The sequence below is a fragment of the Hakea prostrata genome, chromosome 2 (genome assembly GCF_041222555.1).
Source record: "Hakea prostrata isolate BN-2017 chromosome 2, UWA_Hpros_2, whole genome shotgun sequence".
NCBI lineage: Eukaryota > Viridiplantae > Streptophyta > Magnoliopsida > Proteales > Proteaceae > Hakea > Hakea prostrata.
This window is the reverse complement of record NC_142601.1, coordinates 54,568,531-54,596,382: the sequence shown is the minus strand read 5'-3', so window position 1 is coordinate 54,596,382 and position 27,852 is coordinate 54,568,531. Positions and strand designations below refer to the sequence as shown.

Genomic DNA, 27,852 nt, shown 5'->3' with positions numbered 1-27,852 from the left:
CCTAGCTTCATTATCATCATTATCAGAACACTAGGGACATGCGTGGTTCCGACAGTGCTTCTACTAACAGACGACGCTTACCGGATCCGACGGAGGGTTTGGGGAGGAGGTTGAGGTCTCCGGCAACGCGTCAGTGTTTAGGGCCAAGTCCATCGTCGAAGGTTGTGAGATCACCCGGTCGGATTCCTGCTTTGAGTCCGGAAAATGTAAGGAAATCAGGGGAATTGAAGGTGGATGAAGGGAATTGCAATTGGCCCACGAATGAGTCTCTGGAGAACCCACTCGTCTCCTTGGAATGCGTTATCTTTCTGTAGAGAAATACCAAAAAAGGAAAATGGGAATGCCCAGATTGAAAGTTAATGATGTTAGGTTGTTTCCTTCTTTACTTTGTTTATAAAACACTTTCATCTATTTGTGAATCTTGATACCAATGGGATTCAAAGTAGAAGAAATAGTTGCAGGTATGGTTAATTTGCCGGCAAGGATCAATGCTTACTCTACGCCTAAATGTCTCGCAGTTCAGGCGGAACGATTCTTCACGAGGTTCATTAAGGAAGAGGTGAGCCGATGTGCAAATCCGATTAGACCTAGGGTGTATTGGTTTTCATAGAGTTTTTTTTTTTTTTCTCCCATTTAGGGTTTAAAGATCTTGTAGGCCATGGCAACAAAGAGAAACAAAGATCAAAGAAAATGAAGAAGATGTAAGGATTGGGAAGAAAATTTAAGAAACTTTAAATCGTTAAAATGTAAAATATTTTTATATTCAAAGATTTAATAATTCATAAATTTTTTTTTGGTACAAAGGTGCTTTTTATATATAGGGATATGGATATTACATATGCCGCCGGTAGGAGTTGAACCCATGACCTCTCCACTGAGAGGTGAGTTCCTAACCATCCTAATACTCCTCCATCTTAATAATTCATAAATTTATAAGATGCAAATACTTTTTTTTAATTTTCACCTTTGGATTTAATTGCGAAGATATGATGCAAATCTTACGGTATAATAGATACAAGGATATTTTGGTCATAAAAATCATAATTTGTTATTAATTAACCTTATTGGATACCTCAAGGGAGGCAGATGCAAAGTATCCATTTCTTTAGACTAAAAATGACATAGATCAAACCTTACTTTTTTTTAATTCTCACCTTTGGATTTAATTGTGACTCTTGTCTGAGTCGTCTCAGTCTCGATGCTTAATGACTTAAGTCGGTGGATGAAGAAATTAAATTAAATTAAAAAAAAAAAAAAGAAAGTCCGGGTTTTGATGTAATTTTACCGAGTGTGTTTGTTAACTTAACATACTTTTTCCTAAAAAGTAATAATGCATAAATAAAGTTGAAAATAAAAAGAAAAAGAGGCATAAAAAAAGGGAAAGGGAAAGAAGAATGTCGAACTCGCACGTATAGAGCAAGAACCGATCTCACTCGTCTTCGTTACCTTCCCCTGTACCGCTCCTAAATACTCTCCTCATCCTCCTCATAAACCTTTCTTTAAACTTCCAGAAACTCTGTAAACCTTAACAGCTTTTCATCGTCGAGGTTTTTTTTTTATTCATTTTGAATCCTCCGATCGTTAAATACATTTCGAATGCACTGATTGCCAATCGATAATTCTCCTCACTGTTTGGCCATCATGGCTGAAATCGCCAAGCTAGTGGAGTTCCTCTTCGAAGACAAGTCATCGAAGGATTTCTCTCAGAGACTTCCTTTTGATTCAATTAAAGCTGGCTTGGAGAAGTTCTATTTGATCCTCAAACAAGGAACTCAGGAGATCGGAGATGGAAGAGTAGGCCTGGAAAGTTGGAATCCCTCGCAGATTAAAGCAGTGGTTTCGATTGCGAAGTCAATTTTTACTGTGATTCGATCTCTTTCACGTACTGTCTTTCTATCCTCCTCTTCTTCTTTTTATTTTTTATTTTTTTATTTTTTTTAACCTTCTTATGCGTAATTGTTCTCTTTCTCGAGCAGTTGATAATGCAGAACCGATAATTGTGGCTATCGTCGAGGTGTCTTTGGAGTTCTGTACTTGTTATCTGGAGAAAACAATTAACAGTGATGATTTATCCCTTCAGGTTCGTTGCTTTCTATGTGAGTCTACTGTGTTTAAATTTAATCTGTTATGTGACTTTGCATTTGACTGTATTTGAACTTCATAAATGTATCGCTGATTTTCGGTTCTTCTTTAAAAACTGAACTGCTGTGAAGCTGCACATGCTGAGAGGATTTCGCTTCTTTTTTTCCGGATATTAATTTCTACAGTATATCCGAACTGCAGTGATATTTTTCTTATAAAGATCTGTGCTTTTTATTATTATTATTATTTTTCAACTTGTTAGCTGCCTTGCTACTGCTTAGGTTCTATGGGTTACCCTCCGTATGGTTAGTAATGGTATCTGACTCAGACGAAATAAGGACAATGATTTTTTTAATTTGGTATTGGATTAGGACTGTTCTAATTCATTGTTTTTGGGAAAATATTTTGAAAAAACCATGGTTCTGTCATCCTTCCAGTTATATAGGTTGGAGTGAAAAAGAGAGACGTAGGAAGCATGGAATTTCCCATGAGTAGCAAATGCAAATACTAACCAGTAGAAAATGCAGGGAAAGGGAAAGAATTGAAGGGTAGGAAAGCCAAGGCTTAGCTAGGTTTATCCTAGCCAATAACTGACTCCAGAACTCCAGTGCATCTGCCATAAAATCAAATAGTCAAGCAACAGCTCAACTTTAAATCAAACATTAACCCCCCAACAACAACAACACAACCCCCCCCCCCCCCCCCCCCCCCCCCAAAAAAAAAAAAAAAAAGAAGAAAAGAAAAAAAAGAAGAGGAAAAAGAAACTTTGTCTAGAGATAAAATAAATATTCAACAGCTTAGCCTTGAGATGTCTCTCTCACTCTTTAAGTGGTTATAATGCTTCGTCAAATAGGAACCTTGAATCAGTTCGTTGCGTGACATAGTGACTTTCAAGGTTGAAACCAAAGTTAAGAGTTTTTCTAGTTCTGTGACCTTGTTGGAATGAAGTAGTATATCCCAAATTAAAATTTATCCATGAGAGTTTCATAAATAAAAAAAGGAACTTCAACTAAAAACTGAACTGAACTCTGTATATACTATGTTGCCTTTTAGACACATGGGTCCGCTGACATAGTAACACCTTCTCTGTGAATTTAGCATAATTTCCCAATGCATATAGGAATTTCAAGATTTTCTCACCTAGAACTATAGTTGCAAAGTGTTGCCTAGGCTTCCAGTCACTTTGGTGCTGCCTTGATTTTTGCCCCACCTCAGATGCCTTTGCTTGCCTAGATGCTATGGTAACCATTCTTAGAACACTTCGAAATCATATGATCATGATCTCACTGGAAAACTACACTACATGAATCAACTTCCTTTGAGATGGGTTTATTTGAGTTGCACTGCTGAATATATGTAATGGTTCCCCCCCCCACAAAAAAAAAGGAGGAAGGTTTCTTGACTACCAGTTTATGCATGAGTAATCTCTATATCTTGGTTGGATGCTGAACGCAAGAAAAACATCCAAAATCTTTCAAGGACATGAGAAATGTGATGAAGGTATCCATCCTCCAGGTCAGATATACCACAAATTACTGACTTCGGTCTTTTAAATCATTGCCATTCTCGAAGAATTTCCTTCCCTTCCCCACCCACTGAAAAAGAAAGGAGAAGTTTCCTTCATTATTTGCTCTTGTTTCCCTTTGGCTGACATCTTGACTACTGGCATGGAGAATATAATGTAGTCTGATAATCTCTGTTCCAGTGGTGATCATTTAGAATTTTGATTTCTTCCATGACGACCATTACTTCCAGTGACACTTTGGCCCTGCGTCTCTCACTGGTGGACTTTGGACCCACTAGGTACAGTTCATTGCTCAACCCTAATGGCAGTGGCTGTTCAAGCCCAGCACTATCCACCCCCCTGCATGCGCACGCGATCTCTCAGGCAAAACAAATGGAGTCAATAGAAAGAAGTTTTGGCAGGCGGCACATCGTGTTTTCCTGCTAAATGGAGATCTTGCGAGTTCTCCAACCATGTTCACGGGTTTGAGTCTGGAAAGAGCCTTGCTGTAAAAGCAGGGGTAATGTTGATTACATTATATTCATTATGACCCTCCCCTGAGAGAGAGTCTTGTGCACTGGGTATACGGTATACCTTTCTTCTGCTTTTTGCAGTTGCAGATATTCCCAACTGCTAAGAACTCCTAACATAGCACCACAAGAATGGGAACAGTTCAAACAGCAGTAACTTCAAGGATTGGATGATCCTGGTCCTGACTCTACAGTAACACATTACCAGAGACTGATGAGTCGGCTAGAGATCCTGATCCTGGTTGCCTAACTCAGTTAGATGGATCAACAGGTTTGGTTGGCTGATCCAATCCTATCTGGGTCGGTAGGGGGATTATCTGTGTGTAGTCCTACATTGGTTGGTGACCAACTAGGATCCAATAACCAGGACCTAGGATGATCTGTTAAGCTCGGGTAAGTCGCAGTGGGGTGTGCCATTGATCTCTAAATACTTAGCAGTGAGCCTGTCTGGTGGTTGATTTTTGGCTTGATCAATTTGTGATTCTTAGTCACAACCATTTTGCTGATCTTTTTAAGTCTTTTCTCATTAGAGTTGGATTTACTGCCCAACTCTGGTTCTATTATTCCTTCGATTACTTAAGTTGGAAGGTGGAAAAACAAGCTCTTCCGAGAACGGGTTAAGGCTTTGTGCATTATTGTCCTGAATCTGGCCCTGCAGTGGCAGGAGCCTAGTGTACCAGTATGCCATTCTTCTAAACCCTGGTTTGGTCACCCGAACAAAGAGTTTTGACACCACATATTATTTTTGTTGTTTTTTCACATTGGTACTTCTTGTAGAAGTTTATCCCCTTTTTTTGTTGTTTTTTTTTGGGGGGGGGGGGGGTTGTTGTCTGGAATGAGTTCAGTACTTAATCTTAAAGGTACATATTCTGACGTGGAATTTTTTTCTTTGGTGAACTGATTAGATTTTTATTCTGTAAGCATGCTATCTATCAAGATTAGAACTTCGTATAAGCTATGTCTATGCAGTCATCTTGGCTTTATTCCTGTGCTGATTTTTCATTCTACTTGCAGAATAATGTAGTAGAAGTATTTGAGTTGGCGCTGGTTGATGGAATGAACAGGGAGTCTGATACATCAGACCCTTGTTCTGCAAGCTCACTTGTAGAATCATTGCCTGTGGATGTAAATTCTGGTAGCATGGAGTTGGACTACCACACTAGATGTACTCTAGAAGGTATCTTAAGCCTACATTTTGAGTTCTTCATTTTTGCTGATCCAAAATAATAGGTCACTCTATAAATCACACATTTAAAAGGAATGGTAATCACTGTTGCAACTACTCACTTTCTATGATTCGTATTCCAAGCTTTGCCTACAGTTATGACTTTGATCCCAAGTTCTAATAAACCATCATTGAAAGTTTGGGAATTAAATGCGCTAATGTTGAAAGTGATGCATTAGTTACTGAAAGTGAAAAATTATTTTTGACACTTAAATGTTCCAAGGGGGATTTTTTCCCCCCTTGATGAAACTCAAAGGGGAACTAGTGAACTTCTTATATATGCATATTTATGTGTGTGTGCGTGTGTGTCTATGGTCCTCCTGCTCTTATTTGTAGAGAGATGCTGACTGATGTGATATTTTTGTGGCTCTGCTGAGAAGGATTCAATTGTTCAAGGGAAGAAAGGCCAATGGATCGGGTTCTGATGACTTTAGCTTCTGAATTTCTGCAACCTGATGTTCAGGCCCCACGGTCTACTGAACTTGCTGTCCACCAGGATTTGAATAACATGATCTTCCTATCTCAGCATTGGGCAGTTGTTCATGTGAGATGCATACCACGCCTCATTGTGCTTTCTAAAGGTCTGCTTGAGCCACCAAACTCATATGATGAACAGACAGAGAGTGCAAATTTTCGGCCAAAACTGTCCATGAGTTTAAGAATCTTGAAGTTGCTTGGGAATGTTACAAAGAATGTCCCATACATCGAGTATGATGAAGGCGTTCTGCAAGCAGTTGCTTCCTATGCTGATGCACTGCCTAAGCTTTTCAGGCCAAATATTGATTTTGTGAATTACCATTCTTCTGCTGAAGATACTTTTGAGATCCTCATAATGTCCCTTTTGGAAGAGTTCCTTCATTTTACTCAAGTTATTTTCTGTGATGGGAACGTCTTTCAAAATATCCGGACATGCATTGTTGCTTCTATGCTGGCAATTTTGGATTCCAGTGTATGGAGATACAACAAATCTGTCACTACCCCAAGACCTCCATTTATTTATTCTCCTCGGAGTGTTGTTCAGTTTTTAAATCTCATTGGGGAGGTAAAAAGGTATGCATCGCTGTCTTTTGACTTGAAGGAGAAGTTTGACAATGGGCGGTTGGATTGGAGCACTAGCTCTGAGGTAAATGATGTATCCTTGATTGTTCGTTCAGAGAAGATCTCCTTGCTCGGAAAGTACAGATGTGAGGAGCTATTGCAGATAGTATTTCCTTCTTCATGTCAGTGGTTAGATGATTTAATGCATCTTGCTTTCTTCCTCCATTCAGAAGGAGTAAAGCTAAGGGTGAAACTAGATAGATCATTCTCCAGTTGCTCTAGAACAGGTGGCAGCTCGGAACCCGATTGTACTGTTTGCCATGAAGATGAAGCCCTTTTTGGGGACCTTTTCTCCGAAGCTGGACGTACTGTTGGATCTACTGATGGACATGATCAACCTTCTGTGGCAGTTAATTATTTTTCCAGCTATTGCTACTTGCCAATTCAAGCTGCAACAGAACTGTTAAACTTCCTCAAAATGTTCATATTTTCTCCAGAGTGGAGTAGTTCTGTTTATGAGGATGCTTGCAGAAAACTCAACAAGAGCCATATAGTTTCATTACTGACAATACTCAACTGCCAAGCCTGTTTGATAGAGGAAAAGGCTTCTGACAGTGGTGTGGCATTTCCTTCACAAGGAAAGTCGGCGCTTATTAATGAAATCTGCTTTGAGCTGTTGCATGGACTTCTGGTTCGCCATGCTTTGTCTACTTCTCTAGAAGAACACCTTGTTGATCAAATCCTGACTGTGCAGAATGGTATCTTTGTATACAATGATCATACTCTTGCACTCTTGGCTCAGACTCTTATTTTTGGTGTTGGTTTGGCTGGTGGTCAGTTGACAACCAAAATTTACAATGGATATGTAGATTTTATAGTTGCGAAAGCGAAGAATATTGAGTCAAATTGTTCCAGCCTTAAGGAACTTCTTGGAATGCTTCCTTGCATTTTTCACATTGAGATCCTCTTTATGGCATTCCACTTGACCCCCGAAGCTGAAAAGGCACCTCTGGTGAATTTCTTATTTTCTAAACTACGAGCAATTGATCCTCCTAAGGCTGGGTTTAACAGCATGCAATTATCATGTTGGGCTATGCTAGTTTCAAGGCTGATTTTGGTGGTGCGTCATCTCCTGGCCTACCCGACTAGTTGCCCACCCTGGTTACTTCTGGACATGAAATCAAAGTTAAGAGTTGCCTCATTTACTGAACCACCTCTTTCTACTAATTTAAATGATCATCTTATGTCTTGGGCATCCATAGTGGTTGAGAATGTAATGGGTGGAGTTCTTAGGGAAGACCCTGCCATCAGCAGCTTGCTTCACGAGCTGATTGATGTTGTTACCTTTCCTACCTCAGTCTGCAGAGATAATCTAGGTTGTGAACATTTATGCTCGAGTTTGCAAGATGTATATGATTCCTTTTCATGGATAATGGGTTTTTGGAGGGGTAAGAAAGCTGAAACTGTTGAGGACCTCATAGTTGAAAGATACACATTCTTACTTTGTTGGGATACTTCTGCCATGGTCTCTGGACAAGTGCTTCCTGTCAGGGAGAAGTTGCAGATAACTGATACTCTGAACATGGAACACTTCTTTTGCCTTAGTCATTTGCTTTTAAGTGATCCTGCTGCCATTGGAAACAACGAAAGGTTTGTAGGAGATGTAGTTAGTGTGCTTGAACAATATGATGCCGTGTCTACTACACATGACATTGTTGAAATTGGATGGGATTTCCTGAGAAGTGGAGCCTTGTTGTCTCTTGTTCTCTCCTTGCTTGAAGCTGGTATCTGGTGTTATTCTGTAAAGAATGCTATCCCTGGAGTAGAAAGTCTTGTGACAGAGCAAGCACCCAAGGATGCTGATTTTTTCACTCTTGCTGAAAGCTTGGTGGGTACTTTATTTCAGGATAATCAGATTTCATGGCTATTCAAGGTACTGTCATCTTTGTTGAAGAGATACTCAAAGGTTCTCCAAGAAGCTTTTCTTTCAACCTTTGACCGTAGCAGGACCCAAGTCCATAGATTTTCACCCCTGCTACTCCTTAAAAATACAGGATTTGACAAATGCGCACAAGATGAGCTTCTTGAGAAGAGTGGGTTGAATCATTGCCAGCTGGAGTCCGTGTACACTCTCTTGTCTAAGTTGGATGGTGTCATTATGAAAAGAGGATCAGGAAATATGATGAAAATCTTATTGGGATGTTTACTACATGGTTTTCCTTCTCATCCTCAAGTTCCAAGTGAAATTCTTCTCTCGTGTATTCTAGTTATAAAGGAAATTGTATGCATTTTAGATGGTTTGGTCAGAATCAAAGGATCAGGAGTGAATATTTCACTTGATGCCGAGGTGGTTCAACAGCTTCATGATTCTGTGATGGCTGTCAAATCTGACAAGATCTTTCATTGCCTTCATGGAAAATGTGAAGCCATTCTTCGTAGCTTGAGTGTGTGTCCAGAGTGGTTGGACTACAGTTACCTGTTCCTATTAAAGCATATGGAAGGGATAATGATGGACATCAATTCCAGAGAAATTGATGGTGACACCCATGAATGGATAATTACCAGGACTGTTGATACCATAGAGGGTCTCAGGAAGGATCCTTCCAAAGCAGTTATCTTCAAATTTTACCTGGGTGCAGATGGGGATGTCTCTGAGGAAGCCAAGGAGCTTTATGGTGGGCAACGTGGTAATCTACTGGTTCTCATTGATGCTTTGGACAACTACCACTCTCAAACAGCCAATGTAAGGGTTCTTAACTTCTTTGTTGATCTCTTTGCTGGAGACCTCTGTCCTGGTCTAAAACATGAAGTGCAAAAGAAGTTCCTCAGAGTGGATTTGCCAAGCTTATCCAATTGGTTGGAAAAGAGGCTCTTAGGATGCACCAATGAACCTTCAGCTGGCATCACAACATCACTGAGAGAATCAACCATGAATTTTATTACACATCTCACATCTCGGTCCTTGGACATACAATCAAGAGAAGAACTCCACAATCATCTTATTGAAGCCATGCTGATGTTGCTTGATGTTGCTTTTATGTCTTATGATATTCACACTGCCAAATCTTACTTCTACTTTATTGTTCAACTTTCCAATGGGGAGCCTTCAATGAGGCAGCTTCTAAACAAGACAGTGATATTGATGGAGAAATTGGCTGTTGATGAAAGTCATGTGCAAGGGCTGAAGTTTCTCTTTGGCTTTCTTGGCTCTGTTTTGGGTGAATGTGGGGCTACAAAGAACATGTTGGATAAGTTCTCTGGAAAGCATTCATCTAGCAATAGTCTTGGGGTAGGATCTGTGGTCTCAAGGCCTGTAGGTCCAAGAAAAAACTCAGAGACTCTAATTCTTTCTGCAAATCAAGAAAGGGGGTCTGCATCCCTTGATTGTGATGCAACTTCTGTAGATGAAGACGAGGATGATGGTACATCTGATGGGGATCTGGCTAGCATAGACAAAGACGATGAAGAGGATAGTAACAGTGAAAGGGCTCTAGCCTCTAAAGTCTGCACATTTACATCTAGTGGTAGCAATTTCATGGAGCAGCACTGGTATTTTTGCTATACTTGTGATCTAACAGTTTCAAAGGGCTGTTGCTCTGTTTGTGCCAAGGTTTGTCATCGTGGACATCGTGTTGTCTATTCCCGTTCAAGTCGCTTTTTTTGTGATTGTGGAGCTGGTGGGGTCCGAGGAAGCAGTTGCCAATGCTTGAAGCCCCGCAAATACAATGGAAGCAGTACTACACCACCTCGTGGGTCTGGTAATTTTCAGTCTTTCTTGCCCTTCTCAGATGATGGAGATCAACTTCCTGATAGTGATTCAGATTTGGACAACGATTTATATGTAGACATGGACAACTCTTTCAAGTTATCTATCCCAGCAGAGGTTCAAGAAGGGATCCCTGCTTTACTTGAAGAGCTTAACGTGGAGGGTCGGGTCCTTGAACTTTGTAATAAACTGTTGCCAACCATAATTAGTGGACGAGATTCGAACCTCTCAAAAGATAAGAAAGTATTTCTGGGTGATGATAAAATTCTTTCTTATAGTGCTAATCTTCTGCAATTGAAGAAGGCATACAAAAGTGGGTCACTGGACATGAAGATAAAGGTAGATTATTCAAATGCAAGAGAACTCAAGTCACATCTAGCCAGTGGCTCTCTTGTTAAGTCTTTGCTTAGTGTCAGTACCCGAGGTAGACTTGCCACTGGGGAGGGTGATAAAGTTTCTATATTTGATGTTGATCAACTTATAGGGCAGGCTGCTGGACCAGTGACTGCAGATAAGACTAACATTAAGACTTTGTCTAAGAATGTCCTTCGCTTTGAAGTGGTGCATCTTATGTTTAACCCTGTTATAGAGAATTATCTTGCCGTGGCAGGCTATGAGGAATGCCAGATTCTCACTGTGAATCATCGTGGTGAGGTGACTGACCGTCTACCCATAGAGCTTGCATTGCAAGGTACCTATATACGACGAATTGATTGGGTTCCAGGATCTCAGGTCCAACTGATGGTAGTCACCAATATGTTTGTCAAGATATATGATCTATCCCAGGATAATATCAGCCCTTTGCACTACTTCATGTTGTCTGATGATTCTATTGTGGATGCAACATTGATCGTTGCTCCTCAAAAAAGAGTATTTCTTCTTGTTCTGTCTGAACGTGGATGCTTATTCAGGCTGGAGTTGCAGATTGAAGGTGATGTTGGGGCTAAACCATTGAAAGAAGTAATCCAGGTTGAGGATAAGTACATGCAGTTGAAGGGGCTTTCTTTGTATTTTTCCACTACATATAGATTACTTTTTATATCATATCAAGATGGAACAACCTTGATTGGCCGGTTGGATGCTAATGCGACATCTCTGACTGAGGTATCTGCTGTGTTTGATGGTGAACAAGATGGTAAGCCGAGACCAGCAGGACTACACCATTTGAAAGAGTTGCTGGCTGGTAGTGGGTTGTTTGTTTGCTTCTCAAGTGTGAAATCAAATGCTGCACTCTGCATATCAATGGGTTCTCAAGAGTTACTTGCACAGAACATGAGGCAGACAGTAGGCGTCACATTGCCTTTGGTTGGGATAACGGCTTACAAGCCTTTATCCAAAAACAAAACTCACTGCATCCTTTTGCATGATGATGGAAGCCTTCATATCTACTCATACATTCCAGCAGGTGCAGATAGTGGAGCAACTGTGACTTCTGATCAAGCAAAAAAATTGGGATCTGGCATCCTTAGTAGCAAAGCATGTCCTAGTGTAAATCCAGAATTTCCTCTTGATTTTTTTGAGAAAACAGTTTGCATCACAGCAGATGTGAAACTTAGTGGTGATGCCATAAAAAACAGTGATTCTGAAGGCACTAAGCAAAGCTTGGCATCAGAAGATGGGTTTCTAGAGAGCCCCAGCCCTGCAGGATTTAAGGTATCATTCTTTGTAAAAACAGGCCCACCCAACCCCTCCTTCCCCCACTTTTTTCTCTCCTGTCCACCTTCCATACCCGAACCCCTCCCCCTTCCCTTCAGAAGAAAAAAGGCACACCAATTCTTTCTGCACTTTATGTTTCATGCATAAGACGTACAATACATATTGTGGGTTTTCTATATCATTATGATAGACACTTCCGCCATCAACCTTTAAGAATGCTTTTGTTCTCTTTATGGGATTATGTATGTTTGTGGGCTCAATGTTGGATATCCTCTTCGTAATTATTAAATGTTCTCTCTTCTTTGTGCAGTTCCTTTCTTGCATCCATTTCATGCTGTTTGTGATACAGTTTTTTTACTTTCTTCCTAATTGGTCATACAAAGTGTGCTCAATTTCTTTTATTCCCCCCCCCCCTTTGTTGTATCTGGATCTTGCTCATTTCTGTGTAGTGGGGATAAAAAGTCACTGTTCATTTGAATCTGATGAAAGATGGCATTGTTGTTTTATTTTTTCATTTGCGATGAATTGCTGATACCTGTGTACTAGTTTATGTTCTTCTTAATTAGCTTTAATGAGCTTGTGCTTGCTTCAACACCAGTTTGTTCTGTTCAATGCCTTATTGCAGACTCAATGTAAACCCCTTTTTGCCTTTACCTGTGTGGCTGCCTAAAATTGGTCATGGAAATGCCTTGAACTTTTGGAGGCCTATAATATAATTTGAGGTTGCTTCCTAAACATCATAAGTAGTTCTTACCTTATTTGATTATATAGATTTGAAAATTATTCTCCTTGTGGCATTGTTACCCTGTCTGATTGTATAGATTTGAAAATTCTTTGTGTGACATTGCCATTTGTTCCTTGAGTCTATGATAGACATAACCATCACTCTTTAAATAAAAGTGAACTGATCTTTGTCTTATCTTATCATGTGAGTATGAGAATTATTTTTTTGTGGTATTGGCATTTTCTCTTTGCCCATGACAGATGTTACCATGAATTTGTCACGACTGTGTTAACTTTGGAAGCTGATTGCTTTTATTTAATTTTAACTACTATTTTTTTTTTTGGGGTGGTCTCAGATAACTGTGTCCAATCCGAATCCTGATATGGTCATGGTGGGTTTCCGCATTCATGTGGGCAATACTTCAGCAACTCATATTCCTTCAGATATTACCATTTTCCAGAGAGTCATCAAATTGGATGAAGGCATGCGATCATGGTACGATATTCCCTTTACTGTTGCTGAATCACTCCTCTCTGATGAAGAATTCACAATCTCTGTGGGCCCAACCTTCAACGGTTCTGCTCTACCAAGAATTGATTCCTTGGAAGTATACGGCCGATCTAAGGATGAATTTGGTTGGAAAGAGAAAATGGATGCGGTGTTGGATATGGAAGCACATGTAGGTTCAAGTTCAGGTGTAGTAGAACCTGGGAAGAAGCGTCTGTCTATACATTCTGCTTCAATTCAGGAGCAGGTTGTTGCGGATGGATTGAAGTTTTTATCTAGATTTTATTCATTGTGCCGATCAAAAGGATGTTTAGGAATTGAGGAAGTAAAACAGGAGATGAGCAAACTTAAATGCAGCAAGTTACTGGAGACCATATTTGAAAGTGATAGGGAGCTGTTATTGCAGTCTTCTGCTTGCTGTGTTCTTCAGGCTCTGTTCCCCAAAAGAGACATCTACTATCATGTAATCATCTTATCACTTAATTGTTTCAATACTTGGATCTTTTTACTATTTTGCACTTAAATCACTGGGTATTATTTTCTTGCTTAGGTTAAGGATACGATGCGCCTTTCTGGTGTATTTAAGTCCTCCCTTGTCCTTGCTTCAAGGCTGGGAGTTGGTGGTGCCACGGCTAGTTGGGTAATTGAGGAGTACACTGCCCAAGTGCGTGCAGTCTCAAAGATTGCATTGCACCGTCGTTCAAACTTGGCCACATTCCTGGAGACCAATGGTACTTTTCATTCCTTATCTCGTACCGTTGACTGCCCCTTCTTTCTGAATTATTGTGGTTCCATGACAATCACATTTTCTAGCTACATTTAAATGGAATTTGCTGTGGATCTCAGTTCATATGTTTCTTTGGAGAGAGAGAGAGTTGCCCTCTTTAACATTTTGTGCATCCTGTTATTTCCTAATCTCTTTGTATCTAATGGAAGTTGAGCACTAATAATATTGTAGTACAAGTGAAAGATTAGTTTGTCTTTCCAAAGTCTGTCAAAAAGATAAAACTTGCAAATAATAAACTTTTTGAACATAATAAATATCAAGCAACTGTAAATTACTTGTCTGGTTATCGTCTAGGTTATCTTACTTCAAATGAGGTAAGTTCTTGTTATTTTCTTTTGCTTCTACGTTTAGCCTAGTAGTCTTGAATTTTTTTCTTGAGGGTATACTAATAGTCTTTATCCCCCTGAACACCCAAAAAAAAAGAAGAAGATGGTTTGTGTTGGTGAGCTGTTTATCTCCCTGCCCATTATTATTTCTTCCACCTGTTGTATAACATTTTCCTCCAATCTGATATAGGTTCCGGAGTAGTCGATGGATTAATGCAGGTTCTTTGGGGAATTTTGGATATAGAGCAGCCGGACACACAAACTATAAACAACATTGTTATTCCCACTGTGGAGCTCATTTATAATTATGCCGAATGCCTGGCTTTACATGGAAATGACACAGCTGGACGCTCTGTTGCACCAGCTGTTGTGCTACTCAAGAAACTGATATTTTCCCCATATGAGGCTGTTCAGACATCCAGCAGGTTGTCTTTTTCAGCATGATATTCTCTTCTACATATTTAGAGTTTAAAATTTGTAGGCAATGATTCATTCCTTTGGTGTTGCAGCTTGGCTATATCGTCAAGATTGTTGCAAGTTCCATTTCCGAAGCAGACTATGTTAGTGTCGGATGATGTGGCTGAGAACTCTGTATCTGCTCCTGCGAATTCTGAGATTAGCAATACTACGGGTGGACATAGCCAGGTCATGATTGAAGAAGATTCTACTACTTCCTCTGTTCAGTACTGTTGTGATGGTTGCTCTACTGTTCCAATATTACGACGTCGTTGGCATTGTACAGTATGCCCAGATTTTGATCTATGTGAAGCTTGTTATGAAGTACTGGATGCAGACAGGCTTCCTCCACCTCATTCTAGGGACCACCCAATGTCTGCGATTCCCATTGAAGTGGATTCATTGGGTGGAGATGGAAATGAAATTCATTTTGCCATGGATGATCTAAGTGATACAAACTTGTTGCCAGTCACTGCTGACATTAATGTGCAGAGTTCCCCATCAATTCATTTGTTGGAATCCAATGAAACTGGGGAGTTCCCTGGTTCTGCAGTTGATCAAAGAATAGTTTCAATTTCTGCTTCGAAACGAGCTGTCAATTCTCTGCTTCTTCATGAGCTCGTTGAACAGCTAAGAGGATGGATGGAGACAACCTCAGGAATTCGGGCCATTCCTGTTATGCAGCTGTTCTATGGCCTGTCTTCTGCAGTAGGTGGACCTTTCATGGATAGCTCAAACCCTGAAAACTTGGATCTGGAGAAGTTCATCAAATGGCTTTTGGATGAGATTAATCTCAACAAACCTTTCGTTACCAAAACCCGTTCTTCCTTTGGTGAAGTTGTAATCCTTATCTTCATGTTCTTCACCTTGATGTTGCGGAACTGGAATCAGCCTGCTAATGACAGTTCTTTGCCAAAAGCAAGTGGCAATGAAGATCCACAAGATAAAAGTATGGTGCAAATTCCGTCTTCCACTTCAACTGGTACCCCATCTTCCACAGATAGTCAAGAGAAAAATGAGTTTGCTTCCCAGTTGCTTCGGGCCTGCAGTGCTCTGAGGCAGCAGGCTTTTGTTAATTACTTGATGGATATTTTGCAGCAGCTGGTGCATGTCTTCAAATCCCCCAGTGTTAGTTTGGAAACTGGCCAAGGCTTAAATCCGGGTTCAGGATGTGGAGCTCTATTAACAGTTCGGAGAGAGCTGCCTGCTGGAAACTTCTCTCCATTTTTTTCTGATTCATATGCAAAAGCTCATCGCACAGATATTTTCATGGACTACCACAGGCTATTGCTGGAAAACACCTTCCGGCTACTGTACAGCCTAGTTAGGCCAGAGAAACAAGACAAAGGTGGGGAAAAGGATAGAGCTTCTAAATCGTCTCCTGGCAAAGACCTGAAGCTTGATGGATATCAAGATGTTCTTTGCAGTTACATCAACAACTCACACACTACATTTGTACGGAGGTATGCAAGAAGGCTTTTTCTACATCTTTGTGGGAGCAAGACTCATTATTACAATGTCCGAGACTCTTGGCAGTTCTCTAATGAAGTTAAGAAGCTCTACAAACTTGTTAATAAATCTGGTGGATTTCAAAATCCTGTCCCATATGAGAGAAGTGTGAAGTTAGTGAAATGCGTGTCTTCTATTTCAGAAGTAGCTGCTGCTAGGCCTCGGAATTGGCAAAAATACTGCTCAAGGCATGGGGATGTTCTACCCTTTCTCATGAATGGAATATTTTACTTTGGTGAAGAGTCTGTAATCCAGACTCTTAAGCTTTTCAACTTGGCATTCTATACAGGGAAAGAAATGGGCACCTTCATGCAAAAATCTGAAGGAGATGCGGGATCAAGTGCTAATAAACTAGGTACACCACCGGTAGATTCAAAGAAGAAGAAGAAAAGTGATGATGGATCCGAGTCTGGTTTAGACAAGTCTTATCTGGATATGGAGCAAGCTGTGCAAATCTTCATTGACAAGGACGGCAGTGTCTTGAGGCAATTCATCGATTGCTTTTTACTGGAATGGAATTCAACTACTGTTCGTGTTGAAGCCAAGTGTGTTCTCTATGGCATCTGGCATCATGGAAAGCAGTCATTCAAGGAGACCATGTTAATCGCTCTTTTGCAAAAAATTAAATCCCTTCCCATGTATGGTCAGAATATTGTTGAGTACACTGAACTTGTCACCTGGCTGCTTGGGAAGGTACCTGATGGCAATTCAAAGCAACAGGATGCAGAAATTTTCAACAGATGTCTGGCACCTGATATAGTCAGGTGCATCTTCGAAACACTTCATGTGCAGAATGAGCTTTTGGCGAATCATCCAAATTCTCGCATATATAACACTTTAAGTGGGCTGGTTGAATTTGATGGATACTATCTGGAAAGTGAGCCTTGTGTAGCTTGTAGCTGTCCTGAAGTGCCATACAGTAGGATGAAGCTAGAAAGTCTGAAATCTGAAACAAAGTTCACTGACAACCGTATAATTGTCAAGTGTACTGGAAGCTATACCATCCAGAGTGTGACCATGAATGTGCATGATCCCCGAAAGTCAAAATCAGTCAAAGTATTGAATCTGTACTACAATAATAGACCAGTGGCTGACTTGTCAGAGTTGAAAAACAATTGGTCCTTGTGGAAGCGTGCAAAGAGTTGCCACCTTGCTTTTAATCAAACAGAGCTAAAAGTGGAGTTTCCTATTCCCATCACTGCGTGTAACTTCATGATTGAGCTTGATTCCTTCTATGAGAATCTTCAGGCTTCATCCCTCGAGTCCTTGCAGTGCCCCCGTTGCAGTCGCTCTGTTACTGATAAGCATGGGATTTGTGGCAATTGTCATGAGAATGCATACCAATGCAGACAATGCCGTAATATAAATTATGAGAATCTAGATTCTTTTCTTTGCAATGAATGTGGATACAGCAAATATGGTCGTTTTGAATTTAATTTTCTGGCAAAGCCAAGTTTCTCTTTTGATAACATGGAGAATGATGAAGATATGAAGAAAGGATTGGCTGCCATAGAATCTGAATCTGAAAATGCTCACAGGAGGTATCAGCAACTATTGGGTTTCAAGAAACCCTTGCTTAAGCTTGTATCTAGCATTGGTGAAAATGAAATTGACTCACAGCAGAAAGACTCTGTCCAACAAATGATGGTCTCTTTGCCTGGACCTTCCTGTAAAATAAACCGTAAGATTGCTCTTCTTGGTGTCCTATATGGTGAGAAGTGCAAGGCAGCTTTTGACTCTGTCAGCAAAAGTGTCCAGACGCTTCAAGGGCTTCGTCGGGTCCTAATGAGTTACTTACATCAGAAGCGTTCGGATGGGTCAGTGGCTGCATCAAGATTTTCAGTTCCAAGGTCGCCAAATAATTGCTATGGCTGTGCGACTACTTTTGTTACGCAGTGTTTGGAGCTCCTACAGGTCTTAGCTAAGTATCCAAATTGTAAGAAACAGCTTGTTTCAGCTGGAATCCTGTCTGAGTTGTTTGAAAATAATATTCACCAGGGCCCCCGAACAGCTCGTGTTCAGGCTAGGGCAGTACTTTGTGCTTTCTCTGAGGGTGACACGAATGCGGTGACTGAGTTGAATGGGTTAATACAGAAGAAAGTCATGTATTGCCTTGAACATCATCGCTCCATGGACATTGCCCTGGCCACCCGTGAAGAGTTGTTATTGCTTGCGGAAACTTGTTCCGTGGCTGATGAGTTCTGGGAATCAAGGTTACGTGTAGCTTTCCAATTATTATTTTCATCCATTAAGATGGGTGCTAAACATCCTGCTATATCTGAGCATGTTATTCTCCCATGTCTAAGGATAATATCTCAGTCATGTACTCCCCCAAAACCTGACACAGAAGACAAAGAGCAGGGAGTGGGAAAGTCTGCCTCTGTTCCTCAGGTGAAGGATACTAATAATGTAAATTTGTCTCCTTCAGTAGCTGGCCTGGTCAGTGGGAATAAGCCCGTAACAGATTCTTCAGAGAAACTTTGGGATGGATCCCACAAGTCTCAGGATATACAACTGTTGAGCTATTCTGAATGGGAAAAGGGAGCTTCATATCTTGACTTTGTAAGGAGGCAGTACAAAGTATCCCAGGCAGTCAAAGGAGCAGTGCACAGATCTCGACCCCAAAGGGCTGATTACCTGGCTCTCAAGTATGCACTAAGATGGAAACGGAATACTTGTAGGAGGACGGCTAAGAGTGACATTTCAACATTTGAACTAGGTTCATGGGTCTCTGAGTTGGTCCTGAGTGCATGTTCACAGTCCATAAGGTCAGAGATGTGCACTCTTATTGGGGTGCTTTGTGGACAGAGTTCATCAAGACGGTTTCGACTGTTAAATTTGCTCATGTCATTGTTATCAGCAACTCTTTCTGTGGGTGAAAGTGCTGCAGAGTATTTTGAATTACTCTTCAAGATGATAGAGTCTGAAGATGCACGACTGTTCTTGACTGCTACAGGATGTCTAACATCCATATGTAAATTAATAACCCAAGAAGTAGGCAATGTTGAATCACAGGAGAGGAGTCTCCATATAGACATATCCCAGGGATTTATTCTTCATAAGCTGATTGAACTCCTCAGCAAATTTCTTGAGGTTCCCAAAATCCGATCACGGTAGAACTGCTTCTTTACTGTTTGAAAATGTTGTGTAATTCTTTTCCTCTCTCTTTTATTCACTAACTAATTTTGATGCCAGATTCATGCGAGACGAGTTGCTGTCTGAAGTTCTTGAGGCCCTACTTGTCATTAGGGGTCTGATAGTTCAGAAGACAAAGTTAATTAGTGATTGCAATCGACTTCTAAAAGATCTTCTGGACAGTCTTCTTCTTGAGAACAGTGAAAACAAAAGGCAGTTCATACGGGCCTGCATATCTCGTTTGCAAATCCATGGGGAGGAACGAAAAGGACGAACTCTGGTATGGACTGCTCAATTAGATTTGCTGTTGGCATTCTTCATTTATTTGCCACTGACTGGAGTTTTTGTGCATTTCTTTGTATTTTTGTCTTCTTTGTTTCAAAGAGTTGGCATATCAGATGATGTTATCCAAATTTGTTAAGATTATTTTCATCATTAGGTTTATTAGTTGGTAGAGGCCAAGAGGTATGCTAGTGTTATTACCCTCTAAGTGACTGTCTAGGATTTGAAACTTTTTACTAACAGCTGCATATTTCTGAAGTTTAGACTTTGTAAGTTTTCTTCCCTAAGCTTTACCATCATTTGTGCAGTTCATTTTGGAGCAACTATGTAACATGATCTGTCCTTCAAAGCCTGCACCTGTGTACCACTTGGTTCTGAACAAGGCGCATACACAAGAGGAGTTTATTAGGGGATCGATGACTAAGAACCCTTACTCCAGTGCTGAAATCGGTCCATTGATGCGTGATGTTAAAAACAAGATTTGCCATCAGTTAGATCTCTTAGGTCTTCTTGAGGATGACTATGGCATGGAGTTACTGGTAGCAGGCAATATAATCTCTCTTGACTTGAGCATAGGTCAAGTTTATGAGCAGGTCTGGAAGAAATCCCACAGCCAGTCATCAAGTACCTTGTCTAATGCAGCTTTGCTATCATCTAGTACATACACATCTGGACGAGATTTTCCTCCAATGGCTGTGACTTACCGACTTCAGGTAAATCTGCATTCCAGCCATATTATATTAAAGCTGGAAAACCTAAGGTTTGTGAACCAATTATTTTAGTGAAGGGGGGACCCTAACCACACCGCACCCCACCCCCCGAAACCCCCCCGCCCCCAAAAAAAAAAATGCTGACCGAAGGAATAGATAGGGGGTTAACTAACTGATTGGGGGGATCTTTCAGTTTAGCCTTACTTGTATTATTGTGGATATGCATGCCTTCCACGAATCTATGTTAGGACTGAGCAGTAAGAAATGATTTTCAGAATGTTTATTTCTGACTAGAATAATTGATGTGGTTGGGTTCCCTTTTGCCTCACTGTTTGCTGGGGTTTCAAATAAAAGCTTCCTATGTTAGGACTGAGCAGTAAGAAATGATTTTCAGAATGTTTATTTCTGACTAGAATAATTGATGTGGTTGGGTTCCCTTTTGCTTCACTGTTTGCTGGGGTTTCAAATAAAAGCTTTCTTATGTAATTGAATTTACACTAAAAACTTTTTTTTTTTTTTTTTGGCGGGGGGGGGGGTTTGGGGTCCAAGTATGTGCTTTAAGAAGCAGATCTGCGTATTGTGTTTGGTACATCAGTTTCATAGTGAAGTGATACATGTTAGTTAAGTTTTGAGAAGCAACAAATCTTATGGTGCATATAGGGCATATGGGGGTAGTACTAAGTAAAATATATGGAATAACATTTTGTCCAACTCGTATTGTTGTGAGATTTTGTCCAACTCGTATTGTTGTGCATGGGGTGTCTTTGCAAATTAGGAGACCTCCCTAGAAGTTGGCATCCATTGAACCTATTTGAGATGATTGATATTAGGTAGAATCTAGCATGTATATGTATTATGATTATATATATATATATTTTTTTTTTGGGGGGGGGGGGGGGAAAACCTTGCCGCCCCTGTCTCTTAGCTAAAACTTGATCTGAGAAGTTAAACAACATTTTCATGTTTACCCTTATGTTATTATTGACAGGGATTAGATGGTGAAGCTACTGAGCCAATGATTAAAGAACTGGAAGAGGACAGAGAAGAATCACAGGATCCTGAGGTTGAGTTTGCAATAGCAGGTGCTGTTCAGGATTATGGAGGGCTGGAAATTATCTTGAGCATGATTGAGGTCTGTGACTCATATAGTTGCATCAGAATGATCACATACTTGTCTTATTCATTAATGTGTATCACTGATCCCTCAGGTTTCTTTTGGGTGCTCAGATGCTTTAAATTTAAGAACTTCAGTCTCCAAAATTGTCTAGTCTCTTCTCCAATTAATATGCTTAGTGGATATGTGTGCATTGTCAATGTGGGTGTTCCTAAGCATCTATTTTATGGTGGCTTTTATTATCTTATAAAAGGCTTGTTGTTGTTGTTGTTGTTGTTGTACTTGTAACAATCTGAATTTGCCAAAGCTCTTGAAGGTGCGAGTAATGAATTTACTACTTTATATTGTTGTGATTGCCATTTTCTGTATCCAGCAAATTTTCCTTTTAACTCTTATATGGAATTCTATTTGGCTGCTCAAAGAAGCTTAGTTTACTGACTATGCATATGTAACTGATATTTATGTCTAATTTGACAGCGTTTGCGGGATGATGACCTAAAATCCAACCAAGAGGAGTTGGTTTCCGTTCTCAATCTTCTCATGTACTGCTGCAAGATAAGAGAAAACCGACGGGCCTTGTTACGCCTAGGAGCTCTTGGTCTGCTTCTCGAAACAGCAAGGCGTGCCTTCTCAGTGGATGCCATGGAGCCAGCCGAGGGAATTCTTTTAATTGTTGAGAGTCTTACAATGGAAGCTAATGAGAGTGATATTAGCATAACCGAGAGTGTGCTCACGGTTTCCAGTGATGAAAGTGGCACTGGTGAACAGGCCAAAAAGATAGTTCTCATGTTCTTGGAAAGGTTATGCCACCCTTCAGGTCTGAAAAAGTCCAACAAGCAGCAGAGGAACACTGAGATGGTTGCAAGGATCTTGCCTTATCTGACTTATGGGGAACCAGCAGCAATGGAAGCACTCATTCAGCATTTTAATCCTTATCTACAAGATTGGGGTGAATTTGACCAGCTGCAAAAACAGAATGAGGACGACCCGAAAGATGAGGGTACAGCTCAGCAAGCAGCCAAACAGAGGTTTGCGTTGGAGAACTTTGTTAGGGTGTCTGAGTCACTAAAAACAAGTTCCTGTGGGGAGAGACTTAAAGATATTATTTTGGATAAGGATATCACCGGTGTTGCGGTTAGACATTTGAAGGAGACGTTCGCAGTTACTGGCCAGGCTGGCTTCAAGTCCAGTGCAGAATGGGCTGTTGGTCTAAAACTACCGTCAGTCCCACTTATATTATCCATGCTGAGGGGACTTTCAAGGGGCCATTTAGGCACTCAAAAATGCATAGATGAGGGTGGGATCTTACCACTGCTTCATGCTTTGGAGGGTGTATCTGGAGAAAGTGAGATTGGTGCAAGAGCTGAGAATTTATTAGATACACTAGCTGACAAGGAAAATAAAGGTGATGGATTCCTAGGGGAGAAAGTGCGAAGTTTGCGACATGCTACCCGTGATGAGATGCGGCGTCGGGCTCTTAGGAAAAGAGAAGAATTGTTGCAGGTACGTTTAGTTTCTGGTCTATTTTTACATACATGATTTTCCCCTCAAAAGCTAATAAAATACATAATTTCAGTTTATTCCTAGTTGTAGATATCTTATACCGAACAAACTATCCAAATATGAAACAACATGGATCTATGACATTATTTTAGAGTGGAAAAGTATAAACATTCTAGATATAAAAGGAGTTAAATAGTCATGGATCTGCTGCATTCTTCTGTTACTTACATATTTCTGTGTTCTACTCTCTGAGCCATACTTCTGGAGGAAACAAATGAAATAACTAGAATATGTCTGCCTTCTTTGATGTCATCCTTCTTATTCAGCTTCTTTAAACTTCTAGATCTGGAAATACCTTGATCTACATTCTTCTCATAGGCAACAACTCAACTGAAATGTGGAATGATCGACATACTTGAAAATGAGGCGGGAGAGGGGGTATGAGTTTCAGGGATGGACTGTAATTGTTTCTCTAACCAGGACATGATTCTGAGTTATGTAATGTAGACTTGTGCCTTGGTTGGATTTCAAATGCAATAGAATTTTGATCAGCTTTCTTTTGGAACTAGTGCTTCAGTCTTGTGTTCTGTACTCTAAAGTGTGTACTGGCTCTATGTTTGTTGTGTTGTAAAAAAAGATTGGGCTGATTTTGTATGGTACCAAAGAAGAAAATTAGAATAACTTTGTTTTGCTGAGTTGAACATTACTGGCCATTTTGCTGAAATTGAACCTTCTGTATTCTCTGCACATGTAACAGGGGCTTGGCATGCGACAAGAACTTGCTTCAGATGGTGGCGTTAGCATTATTGTTGCTCGGCCAGTCATAGAGGGTTTGGAAGATGTGGAGGAAGAGGAAGATGGGCTCGCTTGCATGGTTTGCCGGGAGGGATACAAGTTGAGACCCAATGACATATTGGGTGTTTATTCCTACAGTAAGCGAGTTAACCTTGGTGTTGGGACTCAAGGGAGCACCCGTGGAGAGTGTGTTTACACAACCGTCAGCCATTTCAACATCATACACTTCCAGTGCCATCAGGAAGCCAAGAGAGCTGATGCAGCCCTGAAGAATCCAAAAAAGGAGTGGGAAGGGGCCGCCCTTAGAAACAATGAGACCCTTTGCAATTGCATATTTCCCTTGCGAGGCCCATCTGTTCCAATGGCACAATATTCCCGCTGTGTTGACCAGTACTGGGACAATCTTAATGCCCTTGGACGTACAGATGGGAGTCGTCTTCGGTTGTTGACCTATGACATTGTTCTGGTATGGAAGTACATAACTTCTCCACTATTACTTATTTCTTTGCAATCATATGCTATTCCTGTTTTCACTTCATATTTCTAAAACAGTTTGGGCCTGTATTATGTCTTGATATTTTTAGGATTAGTGGGTAAGCCTTGGCACAATGGTTAATTCGAGGTATTGCAACCTGTTGGCTTTTGTCTCTGGAATTTGGGGAATTTGAAAGCTTATAACCTGAATTGTTTTACAAAATGTGAATATGGAGATCCTCTGGTTGGACTTTGCAGAGGCACAAACATGGAACCTGGGTGAATGGGGTAAAAAGTTTGATGGAACTTTTTTTTTTTTTTTTGGTGGTGGTGGGAAAAAAAGAAAGTGGGGTGGGTGGGGGGGTGGGTTGGCATAGAATGCGATCCAACAGATGTCTCTGTTTTACGTTTGTTTGTGCTGAGTCTGCATTCTAGGTGGGAAGTTTCATGTGGACTTACCAATAGCTGTTAGTGGGCTATCCTTAGCCTTCTACTTTAGTCTACCTTGGCTTTTGATGGCTCTGTGATGCAGTTGCAGTTGGAATCTGCATGCAGGTGGTGTTGAAACACCATAAACTGCATAGTGACTCACTTGCACGATCTTAGCCTTCTGCGGTGGCTTGTACGTGTTTGTTACTCCTAGGAGGGTGCAGTATGGTGGATGGGACGATTAGATCATGCCAACTGTTGCCTAGTCTAAGCTTTAGTATCACTGACCTTAGGGGCGTGAGTTGTCCTTGAAGCAGCTAGTCAGTTGTGTAGATCAGAATCAAGTAGCTGCCAGTGGTATGATCAGGTATCGATTGTCAATTCTGAGCATCAGTAGTTGGAATAGGATGGCTTACAGCAGGTGCCTTGCACCTGTTAACTTTTGTTACTAGTTGTATCATTTCTCCTTTTTGGATTGATGCTACTAGCTGTATCTTGATTACCTGCTTTGCATCAATTGCATATTGAAACTCGGAATTCAGCTTTAGAGGTAGGTAGTGCCAAGTTTTGGTTTCCAATTAAATGGAATTGGTCATGTTCCATGAAGTATGTTTTAGCATATGTTTTTGCTATGATTTGTTATTAATTATTAATATTATTTTTTAATCCTTCCTGAGGGTTGTTGAATTTCCTAGGGATGAACTATATACCTGATGTTACAACTGCATTCCTCTGTTTAACAGATGCTTGCCCGATTTGCAACTGGTGCTTTATTCAATATAGACTGCAAAGGAGGGGGAAGAGAAAGCAACTCGCGATTTCTTCCATTCATGATTCAGATGGCACATTATCTTCTGGAGCAAGGAAGTTCTGCCAACCGTCGCACAATGGCAAAGACTGTGTCAACATACTTGAATTCTTCTAGTACAGAGTCCAAGCCTTCCACTTCTCCTGGGATGCGGCCCTCGGTTGGAACTGAAGAAACTATCCAGTTCATGATGGTAAACTCACTCCTTGCTGAGTCCTATGAGTCCTGGCTGCGACATCGTCGAGCCTTCTTGCAGCGTGGAATATATCATGCATACATGCAGCACACACATGGCCGGTCCACCCTTCGTCTCTCTTCTGATCCTACTAGTGTTGTAAAATCAGAAGCCGGAAGCAGCAGTGAAAGCATATCAACGGGGACTGGAGGGGAGAATGACCTGTTCCAGATCATTCAGTCAATGCTTGTATACACTGGTCTGATTGAGCAGTTGCAGCGGTTCTTCAAACTGAACAAGTCAAAGAATGTGGCACCTGGAAGCGCTGAAGGAGCATCTACAGAAATGGGGGGAGATGATAGCACTGGAGCCTTGGAAAGTTGGGAGGTTCTGATGAAAGAGAGATTAGTTAATGTGAAGGAGATGGTGGGGTTCTCCAAGGAGCTATTGTCGTGGCTCAAGGAAATGAACACTGCTACCGATTTGCAAGAGGCATTTGATATCATGGGTGTGTTACCTGATGTGCTCACAGGTGGGGTTTCACGTTGTGAAGACTTTGTGCAGGCTGCAATCAACACTGGGAAGAGCTAAATAGTCTTACGTGCTAGGGAGCCTGTTATGTGTTGCTCGTCTGTTGGAGGATTTCATGGTTACGGCTAGTGGGTTCTTCGGCTGTCCTGTGACTAGTGAGTTGCTAATTGTATTATTAAGTCCAATTGTAGGGCGTGTGCGTGTATTATTAGAGATCTTGAGCTAGCCTCGAAATCGTTGTTAGTTTAGTTCAGCACATAACAATTCCTCGAAATGAAAAAAGCTCTCTCCCAAAGCTATAGCTGTTGTTGGTGTCTATCTAGCCACTTGTTAGCACCTCTAGTTTATGTTCTTACGGCAATGATAGGGTAGATTGCAGGTTTGAACATTATTAAGCCATCAAATTTTGTGCAAGTGGATCTTCACGTATGTGAATGTATGTGAGATGTATAAATGGAATCTATGGTGGATATCATTTGGGTTTGCATATTCATTTACTTGCATTCACGTACGTGAAGATTCGTTGGGGATTCCAATACCAAATGGCCTAAAGCAAACTAGGGGTGCCAGTGCAGGCCATATTCATTGGTAAGGTTTAAGCCACTGGTATTGAGTATCGAATTAAGTCAAGTGATTTTAAAAGATGTATCTTCTCGCGTCGTATAATGGGATAGTTTAAACTTTGTGATTTTAATAAATGTATCTTCATTTTGGTAGGGCAGATCATATGAGGTTGGCGGATTTTTTATTTCCCTCTCGGCAAAGGGCATGCAAGATAGGAGAATTTTTTGATGCTTTAGTTTAGCTTGCGTGGTCGAATAGGAGGAGAATTTTTGCATTTTCTTAACTTACCAAGGTCGTCAAATGACTTCATCAAAAAGGAATTAAAAAATTGTAACTTTACAAATGGAAAATGTATCTATTGTCAATGTGACCTTTGAGGGACTGTTTGTGGGTTTGAATCCTTGTTGATGACGTATGTAACATTTCAAGTCTCTATATATAAAAAGTTTCTTTGTACTAAATAAATAAGGGAGAAAAAACACCTTCTATCTATTTTTGGAAGGTCGCATGTAAGTCTCTATACATAAAAAGTTTCTTTGTACTAAATAAATAAATAAGGGAGAAAAAACACTTTCTATCCATTTTTGGAAGGTCGTATGTCATTAGAGTGATGATTGTCCGTAGATTAAAAATATAAAAAATAATAAACCAAACAGTTAATTTTATGAAACATGATTCCATAGATTTGAAATCTCTAGATTTTTGAAATCTTCAAGCTCAAGTAACCAAACAAACCCTAAGACATTGCAGTATGTAACCATCATAAGGGTGTGTTTGATAATGTTCTTAAAAAAAGTTTTTGACGTTCTTTTGTTCTTTAAGAACGGAAAAGTGTTCTAAAGAACGTCTTTTGCAAAACATCAAAAAGATGTTTTTACCAAATAACAGAAAACTGAAGTGATAAAATTGAATCAAATTAAAACCTTAAAACGAGTTTATCAAACACCAACTTATTCTAATAGTGTTCTAAAAGTATTTTCAAAACGGATTTATCAAACACCCATTTCCAAGCAAATAACTGTCTTTTAGCACAGAAACATTAAAAATGATTTTGCTTAAGAACTGGTATTTCATAACGAAAACGCTACCAAACGCATACAAAGAACCTGTTCTGCTTTGAATGAAACCTCCATTGTAAATTCTCTGTAAATCTTTTCTTGGACATCCTCGTATAAAGACATGATCCAGAGAATCTTGGCCTGATGGATAACAATATTATAGG

The 27,852-nt window shown here is 40.4% G+C and overlaps 1 protein-coding gene across 1 annotated transcript; it reads left to right on the top strand.

Moving 5' to 3' along the window:
* Positions 1 to 1,397: 1,397 nt before the first annotated feature.
* BIG (auxin transport protein (BIG)) lies at positions 1,398 to 26,539 on the top strand. The gene is made up of 14 exons (XM_089145113.1): positions 1,398 to 1,882; positions 1,977 to 2,080; positions 5,131 to 5,293; positions 5,722 to 11,798; positions 12,881 to 13,495; positions 13,583 to 13,763; positions 14,336 to 14,570; positions 14,655 to 19,223; positions 19,306 to 19,525; positions 19,836 to 20,240; positions 21,226 to 21,369; positions 21,829 to 22,854; positions 23,612 to 24,115; positions 25,296 to 26,539. Exons 1-14 carry the CDS (start codon positions 1,642 to 1,644, stop codon positions 26,124 to 26,126), a joined length of 15,315 nt encoding a protein of 5,104 aa, XP_089001239.1. The 5' UTR covers positions 1,398 to 1,641; the 3' UTR covers positions 26,127 to 26,539.
* The last annotated feature ends 1,313 nt before the right edge of the window (positions 26,540 to 27,852 follow it).